Source organism: Syngnathus floridae, chromosome 13 (genome assembly GCF_059516105.1).
Source record: "Syngnathus floridae isolate MCC-2025c chromosome 13, RoL_Sflo_1.0, whole genome shotgun sequence".
In the NCBI taxonomy this organism is placed as follows: Eukaryota; Metazoa; Chordata; class Actinopteri; order Syngnathiformes; family Syngnathidae; genus Syngnathus; species Syngnathus floridae.
Genome location: NC_142425.1, coordinates 9,350,601 through 9,361,998, shown reverse-complemented (window position 1 = coordinate 9,361,998; position 11,398 = coordinate 9,350,601). Strand labels below are relative to the sequence as shown.

General features: G+C 50.4%; 1 protein-coding gene across 1 annotated transcript in view; it reads right to left on the bottom strand.

The window, feature by feature from the left end:
- hcn2b (hyperpolarization activated cyclic nucleotide-gated potassium channel 2b) overlaps nt 1-11,398 on the bottom strand; it is a 29,070-nt gene that overhangs the window by 4,257 nt on the left and 13,415 nt on the right. The window contains exon 7 of the mRNA XM_088394453.1: nt 9,548-9,712. Within this exon, the coding sequence (XP_088250579.1) occupies nt 9,548-9,712 (165 nt within the window). The remainder of the gene's footprint in view (nt 1-9,547; nt 9,713-11,398) is intronic.

The window sequence follows — 11,398 nt, the reverse complement described above, 5'->3', positions numbered from 1 at the left end:
GTTAGGGTTAGGGTTTGTGTGAGGCTCAGGCTTGCTCTGGCTGTGCTTAGGGTTAGGCTTGCTCTTGCTGTGCTTAGGGTTAGGGTTTGTGTGAGGCTCAGGCTTGCTCTGGCTGTGCTTAGGGTTAGGCTTGCTCTTGCTGTGCTTAGGGTTAGGGTTTGTGTGAGGCTCAGGCTTGCTCTGGCTGTGCTTAGGGTTAGGCTTGCTCTTGCTGTGCTTAGGGTTAGGGTTTGTGTGAGGCTCAGGCTTGCTCTGGCTGTGCTTAGGGTTAGGCTTGCTCTTGCTGTGCTTAGGGTTAGGGTTAGGGTTTGTGTGAGGCTCAGGCTTGCTCTGGCTGTGCTTAGGGTTAGGCTTGCTCTTGCTGTGCTTAGGGTTAGGGTTAGGGTTTGTGTGAGGCTCAGGCTTGCTCTGGCTGTGCTTAGGGTTAGGCTTGCTCTTGCTGTGCTTAGGGTTAGGGTTAGGGTTTGTGTGAGGCTCAGGCTTGCTCTGGCTGTGCTTAGGGTTAGGCTTGCTCTTGCTGTGCTTAGGGTTAGGGTTAGGGTTTGTGTGAGGCTCAGGCTTGCTCTGGCTGTGCTTAGGGTTAGGCTTGCTCTTGCTGTGCTTAGGGTTAGGGTTAGGGTTTGTGTGAGGCTCAGGCTTGCTCTGGCTGTGCTTAGGGTTAGGCTTGCTCTTGCTGTGCTTAGGGTTAGGGTTAGGGTTTGTGTGAGGCTCAGGCTTGCTCTGGCTGTGCTTAGGGTTAGGCTTGCTCTTGCTGTGCTTAGGGTTAGGGTTAGGGTTTGTGTGAGGCTCAGGCTTGCTCTGGCTGTGCTTAGGGTTAGGCTTGCTCTTGCTGTGCTTAGGGTTAGGGTTTGTGTGAGGCTCAGGCTTGCTCTGGCTGTGCTTAGGGTTAGGCTTGCTCTTGCTGTGCTTAGGGTTAGGGTTTGTGTGAGGCTCAGGCTTGCTCTGGCTGTGCTTAGGGTTAGGCTTGCTCTTGCTGTGCTTAGGGTTAGGGTTTGTGTGAGGCTCAGGCTTGCTCTGGCTGTGCTTAGGGTTAGGCTTGCTCTTGCTGTGCTTAGGGTTAGGGTTTGTGTGAGGCTCAGGCTTGCTCTGGCTGTGCTTAGGGTTAGGCTTGCTCTTGCTGTGCTTAGGGTTAGGGTTTGTGTGAGGCTCAGGCTTGCTCTGGCTGTGCTTAGGGTTAGGCTTGCTCTTGCTGTGCTTAGGGTTAGGGTTTGTGTGAGGCTCAGGCTTGCTCTGGCTGTGCTTAGGGTTAGGCTTGCTCTTGCTGTGCTTAGGGTTAGGGTTTGTGTGAGGCTCAGGCTTGCTCTGGCTGTGCTTAGGGTTAGGCTTGCTCTTGCTGTGCTTAGGGTTAGGGTTAGGGTTTGTGTGAGGCTCAGGCTTGCTCTGGCTGTGCTTAGGGTTAGGCTTGCTCTTGCTGTGCTTAGGGTTAGGGTTAGGGTTTGTGTGAGGCTCAGGCTTGCTCTGGCTGTGCTTAGGGTTAGGCTTGCTCTTGCTGTGCTTAGGGTTAGGGTTAGGGTTTGTGTGAGGCTCAGGCTTGCTCTGGCTGTGCTTAGGGTTAGGCTTGCTCTTGCTGTGCTTAGGGTTAGGGTTAGGGTTTGTGTGAGGCTCAGGCTTGCTCTGGCTGTGCTTAGGGTTAGGCTTGCTCTTGCTGTGCTTAGGGTTAGGGTTAGGGTTTGTGTGAGGCTCAGGCTTGCTCTGGCTGTGCTTAGGGTTAGGCTTGCTCTTGCTGTGCTTAGGGTTAGGGTTAGGGTTTGTGTGAGGCTCAGGCTTGCTCTGGCTGTGCTTAGGGTTAGGCTTGCTCTTGCTGTGCTTAGGGTTAGGGTTAGGGTTTGTGTGAGGCTCAGGCTTGCTCTGGCTGTGCTTAGGGTTAGGCTTGCTCTTGCTGTGCTTAGGGTTAGGGTTTGTGTGAGGCTCAGGCTTGCTCTGGCTGTGCTTAGGGTTAGGCTTGCTCTTGCTGTGCTTAGGGTTAGGGTTTGTGTGAGGCTCAGGCTTGCTCTGGCTGTGCTTAGGGTTAGGCTTGCTCTTGCTGTGCTTAGGGTTAGGGTTTGTGTGAGGCTCAGGCTTGCTCTGGCTGTGCTTAGGGTTAGGCTTGCTCTTGCTGTGCTTAGGGTTAGGGTTTGTGTGAGGCTCAGGCTTGCTCTGGCTGTGCTTAGGGTTAGGCTTGCTCTTGCTGTGCTTAGGGTTAGGGTTTGTGTGAGGCTCAGGCTTGCTCTGGCTGTGCTTAGGGTTAGGCTTGCTCTTGCTGTGCTTAGGGTTAGGGTTAGGGTTTGTGTGAGGCTCAGGCTTGCTCTGGCTGTGCTTAGGGTTAGGCTTGCTCTTGCTGTGCTTAGGGTTAGGGTTAGGGTTTGTGTGAGGCTCAGGCTTGCTCTGGCTGTGCTTAGGGTTAGGCTTGCTCTTGCTGTGCTTAGGGTTAGGGTTAGGGTTTGTGTGAGGCTCAGGCTTGCTCTGGCTGTGCTTAGGGTTAGGCTTGCTCTTGCTGTGCTTAGGGTTAGGGTTAGGGTTTGTGTGAGGCTCAGGCTTGCTCTGGCTGTGCTTAGGGTTAGGCTTGCTCTTGCTGTGCTTAGGGTTAGGGTTAGGGTTTGTGTGAGGCTCAGGCTTGCTCTGGCTGTGCTTAGGGTTAGGCTTGCTCTTGCTGTGCTTAGGGTTAGGGTTAGGGTTTGTGTGAGGCTCAGGCTTGCTCTGGCTGTGCTTAGGGTTAGGCTTGCTCTTGCTGTGCTTAGGGTTAGGGTTAGGGTTTGTGTGAGGCTCAGGCTTGCTCTGGCTGTGCTTAGGGTTAGGCTTGCTCTTGCTGTGCTTAGGGTTAGGGTTAGGGTTTGTGTGAGGCTCAGGCTTGCTCTGGCTGTGCTTAGGGTTAGGCTTGCTCTTGCTGTGCTTAGGGTTAGGGTTAGGGTTTGTGTGAGGCTCAGGCTTGCTCTGGCTGTGCTTAGGGTTAGGCTTGCTCTTGCTGTGCTTAGGGTTAGGGTTAGGGTTTGTGTGAGGCTCAGGCTTGCTCTGGCTGTGCTTAGGGTTAGGCTTGCTCTTGCTGTGCTTAGGGTTAGGGTTAGGGTTTGTGTGAGGCTCAGGCTTGCTCTGGCTGTGCTTAGGGTTAGGCTTGCTCTTGCTGTGCTTAGGGTTAGGGTTAGGGTTTGTGTGAGGCTCAGGCTTGCTCTGGCTGTGCTTAGGGTTAGGCTTGCTCTTGCTGTGCTTAGGGTTAGGGTTAGGGTTTGTGTGAGGCTCAGGCTTGCTCTGGCTGTGCTTAGGGTTAGGCTTGCTCTTGCTGTGCTTAGGGTTAGGGTTAGGGTTTGTGTGAGGCTCAGGCTTGCTCTGGCTGTGCTTAGGGTTAGGCTTGCTCTTGCTGTGCTTAGGGTTAGGGTTAGGGTTTGTGTGAGGCTCAGGCTTGCTCTGGCTGTGCTTAGGGTTAGGCTTGCTCTTGCTGTGCTTAGGGTTAGGGTTAGGGTTTGTGTGAGGCTCAGGCTTGCTCTGGCTGTGCTTAGGGTTAGGCTTGCTCTTGCTGTGCTTAGGGTTAGGGTTAGGGTTTGTGTGAGGCTCAGGCTTGCTCTGGCTGTGCTTAGGGTTAGGCTTGCTCTTGCTGTGCTTAGGGTTAGGGTTAGGGTTTGTGTGAGGCTCAGGCTTGCTCTGGCTGTGCTTAGGGTTAGGCTTGCTCTTGCTGTGCTTAGGGTTAGGGTTAGGGTTTGTGTGAGGCTCAGGCTTGCTCTGGCTGTGCTTAGGGTTAGGCTTGCTCTTGCTGTGCTTAGGGTTAGGGTTAGGGTTTGTGTGAGGCTCAGGCTTGCTCTGGCTGTGCTTAGGGTTAGGCTTGCTCTTGCTGTGCTTAGGGTTAGGGTTAGGGTTTGTGTGAGGCTCAGGCTTGCTCTGGCTGTGCTTAGGGTTAGGCTTGCTCTTGCTGTGCTTAGGGTTAGGGTTAGGGTTTGTGTGAGGCTCAGGCTTGCTCTGGCTGTGCTTAGGGTTAGGCTTGCTCTTGCTGTGCTTAGGGTTAGGGTTAGGGTTTGTGTGAGGCTCAGGCTTGCTCTGGCTGTGCTTAGGGTTAGGCTTGCTCTTGCTGTGCTTAGGGTTAGGGTTAGGGTTTGTGTGAGGCTCAGGCTTGCTCTGGCTGTGCTTAGGGTTAGGCTTGCTCTTGCTGTGCTTAGGGTTAGGGTTAGGGTTTGTGTGAGGCTCAGGCTTGCTCTGGCTGTGCTTAGGGTTAGGCTTGCTCTTGCTGTGCTTAGGGTTAGGGTTAGGGTTTGTGTGAGGCTCAGGCTTGCTCTGGCTGTGCTTAGGGTTAGGCTTGCTCTTGCTGTGCTTAGGGTTAGGGTTAGGGTTTGTGTGAGGCTCAGGCTTGCTCTGGCTGTGCTTAGGGTTAGGCTTGCTCTTGCTGTGCTTAGGGTTAGGGTTAGGGTTTGTGTGAGGCTCAGGCTTGCTCTGGCTGTGCTTAGGGTTAGGCTTGCTCTTGCTGTGCTTAGGGTTAGGGTTTGTGTGAGGCTCAGGCTTGCTCTGGCTGTGCTTAGGGTTAGGCTTGCTCTTGCTGTGCTTAGGGTTAGGGTTTGTGTGAGGCTCAGGCTTGCTCTGGCTGTGCTTAGGGTTAGGCTTGCTCTTGCTGTGCTTAGGGTTAGGGTTTGTGTGAGGCTCAGGCTTGCTCTGGCTGTGCTTAGGGTTAGGCTTGCTCTTGCTGTGCTTAGGGTTAGGGTTTGTGTGAGGCTCAGGCTTGCTCTGGCTGTGCTTAGGGTTAGGCTTGCTCTTGCTGTGCTTAGGGTTAGGGTTTGTGTGAGGCTCAGGCTTGCTCTGGCTGTGCTTAGGGTTAGGCTTGCTCTTGCTGTGCTTAGGGTTAGGGTTTGTGTGAGGCTCAGGCTTGCTCTGGCTGTGCTTAGGGTTAGGCTTGCTCTTGCTGTGCTTAGGGTTAGGGTTTGTGTGAGGCTCAGGCTTGCTCTGGCTGTGCTTAGGGTTAGGCTTGCTCTTGCTGTGCTTAGGGTTAGGGTTTGTGTGAGGCTCAGGCTTGCTCTGGCTGTGCTTAGGGTTAGGCTTGCTCTTGCTGTGCTTAGGGTTAGGGTTTGTGTGAGGCTCAGGCTTGCTCTGGCTGTGCTTAGGGTTAGGCTTGCTCTTGCTGTGCTTAGGGTTAGGGTTTGTGTGAGGCTCAGGCTTGCTCTGGCTGTGCTTAGGGTTAGGCTTGCTCTTGCTGTGCTTAGGGTTAGGGTTAGGGTTTGTGTGAGGCTCAGGCTTGCTCTGGCTGTGCTTAGGGTTAGGCTTGCTCTTGCTGTGCTTAGGGTTAGGGTTTGTGTGAGGCTCAGGCTTGCTCTGGCTGTGCTTAGGGTTAGGCTTGCTCTTGCTGTGCTTAGGGTTAGGGTTTGTGTGAGGCTCAGGCTTGCTCTGGCTGTGCTTAGGGTTAGGCTTGCTCTTGCTGTGCTTAGGGTTAGGGTTTGTGTGAGGCTCAGGCTTGCTCTGGCTGTGCTTAGGGTTAGGCTTGCTCTTGCTGTGCTTAGGGTTAGGGTTTGTGTGAGGCTCAGGCTTGCTCTGGCTGTGCTTAGGGTTAGGCTTGCTCTTGCTGTGCTTAGGGTTAGGGTTTGTGTGAGGCTCAGGCTTGCTCTGGCTGTGCTTAGGGTTAGGCTTGCTCTTGCTGTGCTTAGGGTTAGGGTTTGTGTGAGGCTCAGGCTTGCTCTGGCTGTGCTTAGGGTTAGGCTTGCTCTTGCTGTGCTTAGGGTTAGGGTTTGTGTGAGGCTCAGGCTTGCTCTGGCTGTGCTTAGGGTTAGGCTTGCTCTTGCTGTGCTTAGGGTTAGGGTTTGTGTGAGGCTCAGGCTTGCTCTGGCTGTGCTTAGGGTTAGGCTTGCTCTTGCTGTGCTTAGGGTTAGGGTTTGTGTGAGGCTCAGGCTTGCTCTGGCTGTGCTTAGGGTTAGGCTTGCTCTTGCTGTGCTTAGGGTTAGGGTTAGGGTTTGTGTGAGGCTCAGGCTTGCTCTGGCTGTGCTTAGGGTTAGGCTTGCTCTTGCTGTGCTTAGGGTTAGGGTTAGGGTTTGTGTGAGGCTCAGGCTTGCTCTGGCTGTGCTTAGGGTTAGGCTTGCTCTTGCTGTGCTTAGGGTTAGGGTTAGGGTTTGTGTGAGGCTCAGGCTTGCTCTGGCTGTGCTTAGGGTTAGGCTTGCTCTTGCTGTGCTTAGGGTTAGGGTTTGTGTGAGGCTCAGGCTTGCTCTGGCTGTGCTTAGGGTTAGGCTTGCTCTTGCTGTGCTTAGGGTTAGGGTTAGGGTTTGTGTGAGGCTCAGGCTTGCTCTGGCTGTGCTTAGGGTTAGGCTTGCTCTTGCTGTGCTTAGGGTTAGGGTTAGGGTTTGTGTGAGGCTCAGGCTTGCTCTGGCTGTGCTTAGGGTTAGGCTTGCTCTTGCTGTGCTTAGGGTTAGGGTTAGGGTTTGTGTGAGGCTCAGGCTTGCTCTGGCTGTGCTTAGGGTTAGGCTTGCTCTTGCTGTGCTTAGGGTTAGGGTTAGGGTTTGTGTGAGGCTCAGGCTTGCTCTGGCTGTGCTTAGGGTTAGGCTTGCTCTTGCTGTGCTTAGGGTTAGGGTTAGGGTTTGTGTGAGGCTCAGGCTTGCTCTGGCTGTGCTTAGGGTTAGGCTTGCTCTTGCTGTGCTTAGGGTTAGGGTTAGGGTTTGTGTGAGGCTCAGGCTTGCTCTGGCTGTGCTTAGGGTTAGGCTTGCTCTTGCTGTGCTTAGGGTTAGGGTTAGGGTTTGTGTGAGGCTCAGGCTTGCTCTGGCTGTGCTTAGGGTTAGGCTTGCTCTTGCTGTGCTTAGGGTTAGGGTTAGGGTTTGTGTGAGGCTCAGGCTTGCTCTGGCTGTGCTTAGGGTTAGGCTTGCTCTTGCTGTGCTTAGGGTTAGGGTTTGTGTGAGGCTCAGGCTTGCTCTGGCTGTGCTTAGGGTTAGGCTTGCTCTTGCTGTGCTTAGGGTTAGGGTTTGTGTGAGGCTCAGGCTTGCTCTGGCTGTGCTTAGGGTTAGGCTTGCTCTTGCTGTGCTTAGGGTTAGGGTTTGTGTGAGGCTCAGGCTTGCTCTGGCTGTGCTTAGGGTTAGGCTTGCTCTTGCTGTGCTTAGGGTTAGGGTTTGTGTGAGGCTCAGGCTTGCTCTGGCTGTGCTTAGGGTTAGGCTTGCTCTTGCTGTGCTTAGGGTTAGGGTTTGTGTGAGGCTCAGGCTTGCTCTGGCTGTGCTTAGGGTTAGGCTTGCTCTTGCTGTGCTTAGGGTTAGGGTTTGTGTGAGGCTCAGGCTTGCTCTGGCTGTGCTTAGGGTTAGGCTTGCTCTTGCTGTGCTTAGGGTTAGGGTTTGTGTGAGGCTCAGGCTTGCTCTGGCTGTGCTTAGGGTTAGGCTTGCTCTTGCTGTGCTTAGGGTTAGGGTTTGTGTGAGGCTCAGGCTTGCTCTGGCTGTGCTTAGGGTTAGGCTTGCTCTTGCTGTGCTTAGGGTTAGGGTTTGTGTGAGGCTCAGGCTTGCTCTGGCTGTGCTTAGGGTTAGGCTTGCTCTTGCTGTGCTTAGGGTTAGGGTTTGTGTGAGGCTCAGGCTTGCTCTGGCTGTGCTTAGGGTTAGGCTTGCTCTTGCTGTGCTTAGGGTTAGGGTTAGGGTTTGTGTGAGGCTCAGGCTTGCTCTGGCTGTGCTTAGGGTTAGGCTTGCTCTTGCTGTGCTTAGGGTTAGGGTTTGTGTGAGGCTCAGGCTTGCTCTGGCTGTGCTTAGGGTTAGGCTTGCTCTTGCTGTGCTTAGGGTTAGGGTTAGGGTTTGTGTGAGGCTCAGGCTTGCTCTGGCTGTGCTTAGGGTTAGGCTTGCTCTTGCTGTGCTTAGGGTTAGGGTTAGGGTTTGTGTGAGGCTCAGGCTTGCTCTGGCTGTGCTTAGGGTTAGGCTTGCTCTTGCTGTGCTTAGGGTTAGGGTTAGGGTTTGTGTGAGGCTCAGGCTTGCTCTGGCTGTGCTTAGGGTTAGGCTTGCTCTTGCTGTGCTTAGGGTTAGGGTTTGTGTGAGGCTCAGGCTTGCTCTGGCTGTGCTTAGGGTTAGGCTTGCTCTTGCTGTGCTTAGGGTTAGGGTTTGTGTGAGGCTCAGGCTTGCTCTGGCTGTGCTTAGGGTTAGGCTTGCTCTTGCTGTGCTTAGGGTTAGGGTTTGTGTGAGGCTCAGGCTTGCTCTGGCTGTGCTTAGGGTTAGGCTTGCTCTTGCTGTGCTTAGGGTTAGGGTTTGTGTGAGGCTCAGGCTTGCTCTGGCTGTGCTTAGGGTTAGGCTTGCTCTTGCTGTGCTTAGGGTTAGGGTTTGTGTGAGGCTCAGGCTTGCTCTGGCTGTGCTTAGGGTTAGGCTTGCTCTTGCTGTGCTTAGGGTTAGGGTTTGTGTGAGGCTCAGGCTTGCTCTGGCTGTGCTTAGGGTTAGGCTTGCTCTTGCTGTGCTTAGGGTTAGGGTTAGGGTTTGTGTGAGGCTCAGGCTTGCTCTGGCTGTGCTTAGGGTTAGGCTTGCTCTTGCTGTGCTTAGGGTTAGGGTTAGGGTTTGTGTGAGGCTCAGGCTTGCTCTGGCTGTGCTTAGGGTTAGGCTTGCTCTTGCTGTGCTTAGGGTTAGGGTTAGGGTTTGTGTGAGGCTCAGGCTTGCTCTGGCTGTGCTTAGGGTTAGGCTTGCTCTTGCTGTGCTTAGGGTTAGGGTTAGGGTTTGTGTGAGGCTCAGGCTTGCTCTGGCTGTGCTTAGGGTTAGGCTTGCTCTTGCTGTGCTTAGGGTTAGGGTTAGGGTTTGTGTGAGGCTCAGGCTTGCTCTGGCTGTGCTTAGGGTTAGGCTTGCTCTTGCTGTGCTTAGGGTTAGGGTTAGGGTTTGTGTGAGGCTCAGGCTTGCTCTGGCTGTGCTTAGGGTTAGGCTTGCTCTTGCTGTGCTTAGGGTTAGGGTTAGGGTTTGTGTGAGGCTCAGGCTTGCTCTGGCTGTGCTTAGGGTTAGGCTTGCTCTTGCTGTGCTTAGGGTTAGGGTTAGGGTTTGTGTGAGGCTCAGGCTTGCTCTGGCTGTGTGTAAAAGATCAATTTGTGTATTTTTTTATGAGGAAATTGATATGCATGCATTTTCAATTAATATGAGTTATGTGTGAATATGAAAAAAAATATTTTAAAAATGTTTTGGGGAAGAATTCGGCAGCCTTTAAAGATAGAGAAAAAAAAATTGAGGCCCATTAAAATGCAATGGAGAGCCATTGCATTTTAATGGGCCTCAATTTTACACAATCGTGATAGTCCACCGTACATATATTCCAAAAATCAGCAGGCAAATAGTCTGTAATTTAAATGAAAAGGTGCAAGGTATGGTAAGCAGGTGTTTGAGTGCCGTGACACGTGCACAGTAACAGAAAGAAAAGGGAAAAACCCCTGTGAATAAATTTTCTCGCTCCTTCATCACACATCTCACTCGTTATTCATCACCGCTGTCAGTTACCGCCACAATTCCTTATGCTTCGTTTCTTCTCGTGAATGACTCCCAGGCTTTTATGAATACACTTAGCACAGAAACAAAATCATTAGGAATGCATTTTTTTTAAAGTCACGTTCCCCTAAAATCATTTGAAAACTGCGAGCGAGCTATTGAATATAAAAATTGAAGAAAATGCCAGACGATCTGAATCTCACCTATTCTGTCCAACCTGTCGATAGCGACCGTCTCAAAGGCGCGCCTCATCATTGGATACTCTTCCAAGACCTCGTTGAAGTTGTCCACCGAAAGAGAGTACAGACGACAGTAGGTGTCCGAACGCACGCTGGCTGTCCGTCGGCCACGGGTCAGCAGACAGATCTCTGGAGAAGAGAAGAAAACAAATGTCATTCCGGTGTTTTGTTAGTAAAATACCAACATTAAAGGTACAGTAGGCTTAAGCGTATCTAGGAAACAGGCAGTTTTTATTCCTAAAAAGTACATTTTTCATTTGGAATATACGACACATTTTTTTTCACTAAAAATGAATGTTTACAAAAGAAGTTCTTAAAGCTAAATTGCAAATGTATTGAAGCTAAAAGTTAAACACAACTGAACTATACATTTAAAGGCAGTGATCATTTTGACTACCTTATATTGTGACCGGTTTAAGTCAAAGTCAAAATAGTAATACAGGCAATTATGAATATATATAATAAAATTTTGGGGTGGCGTGTCAATTACTTGAATTTTTTTTCTTTTTTTTTTTTTGCTGTTGTTTGAATGGGGTTACTTCGACCCGATGACTGTGAATGGCGTGAAAACAGGCTATAATCGGAGATGGGCCAACTAAGCTCCATTACATTCAGTCTTATTTTTCATGTCGTCTTGACAACCGCGTGTCAAAATACCGTTGAGAGCGTACTCATGAAAAGTGGGCAAGACATGACAAATGATCGCATCATCACTATTATGTTGTTCTAATGGGGTTGCACCTGCATCAAGCGACATGCTGACTGGGCTGTTTTAGGGAAAGTTGTTTCAAAAACCATTCACGAGATCATCTACTACATTGTTATCCAATATATCTACTGAAATTTGGCATTAGATTGCTGGTTTGAAATTTACTTCTATTATTAATATGTTTTTTTAATAAACATTTATGTTAAAACTTGTCTGGTGTTTTATTCCTTGTTTTTACTTTTTTGGGCATGAAAACAAAAATCTGACATGTGGTTAACTGCTTTAAATATGTATATGTATTTTACGTTGTGTAATATGTGTTGGTGTTGTTGAACAATTCGCTTGGACGAATCTTTTGAGAGAACTGATTCTAAAGACTCAGTTCACTGAAAACAGTGCTTCTCAATTATTATTAATTTTGCCCCCATGTTATTAACATTAGAGAAAACAAAAAAATAAGTTCAATATTATCAGTATTATAATAATACATTATTATATCTGTTCAATATTTTTCCATGGTGTCCCACTGCACTTCTTATCGCCTGCTCTATCTGTCCTGTGTGCTAGTGTTGGGTCATGAGTGAACGATTCGTTCAAATGACCTAATCTGTTCAGTGAACGAGTGAACGAATTCTTTTTTCAGTTCAACCAGTAGGTGTCAGTAATGCACATTGAAGCTGGTGCCACCTCACTGTAAAACGAGACGAAGAAGAAAATGACGTAACTTGCCGTTCACGAACGAGTTGTTAATTAACATTTCCAGGTAATCGCGAGAACGGGTCAGTGAGGAAACGAATCCTGACTTTTCCGTTTGCGAGCGAGTCAATGGGTCAACTGCCTTCCTTCCCGTGCATCAACGGAGCAGTCAGTGAACGAGTTGCGTCTCCCTCCTGGCGTGAACTATGTAAGCCAGAATGTCGATTTACGATTTGCCAAGGAAAGAAAGAACCACTCACTGAAACACCACTTCTTCTATGCACGGCCAACGGCTAACCATTGCTTGAAGGGATGCGCCGTTATGCAACAACGGGGAGATTATGCTTCTCTTTGGGTAATCTTGATTTTATAACTCTTATAATAGTTTTTTAAATAACGTGTATGCATAT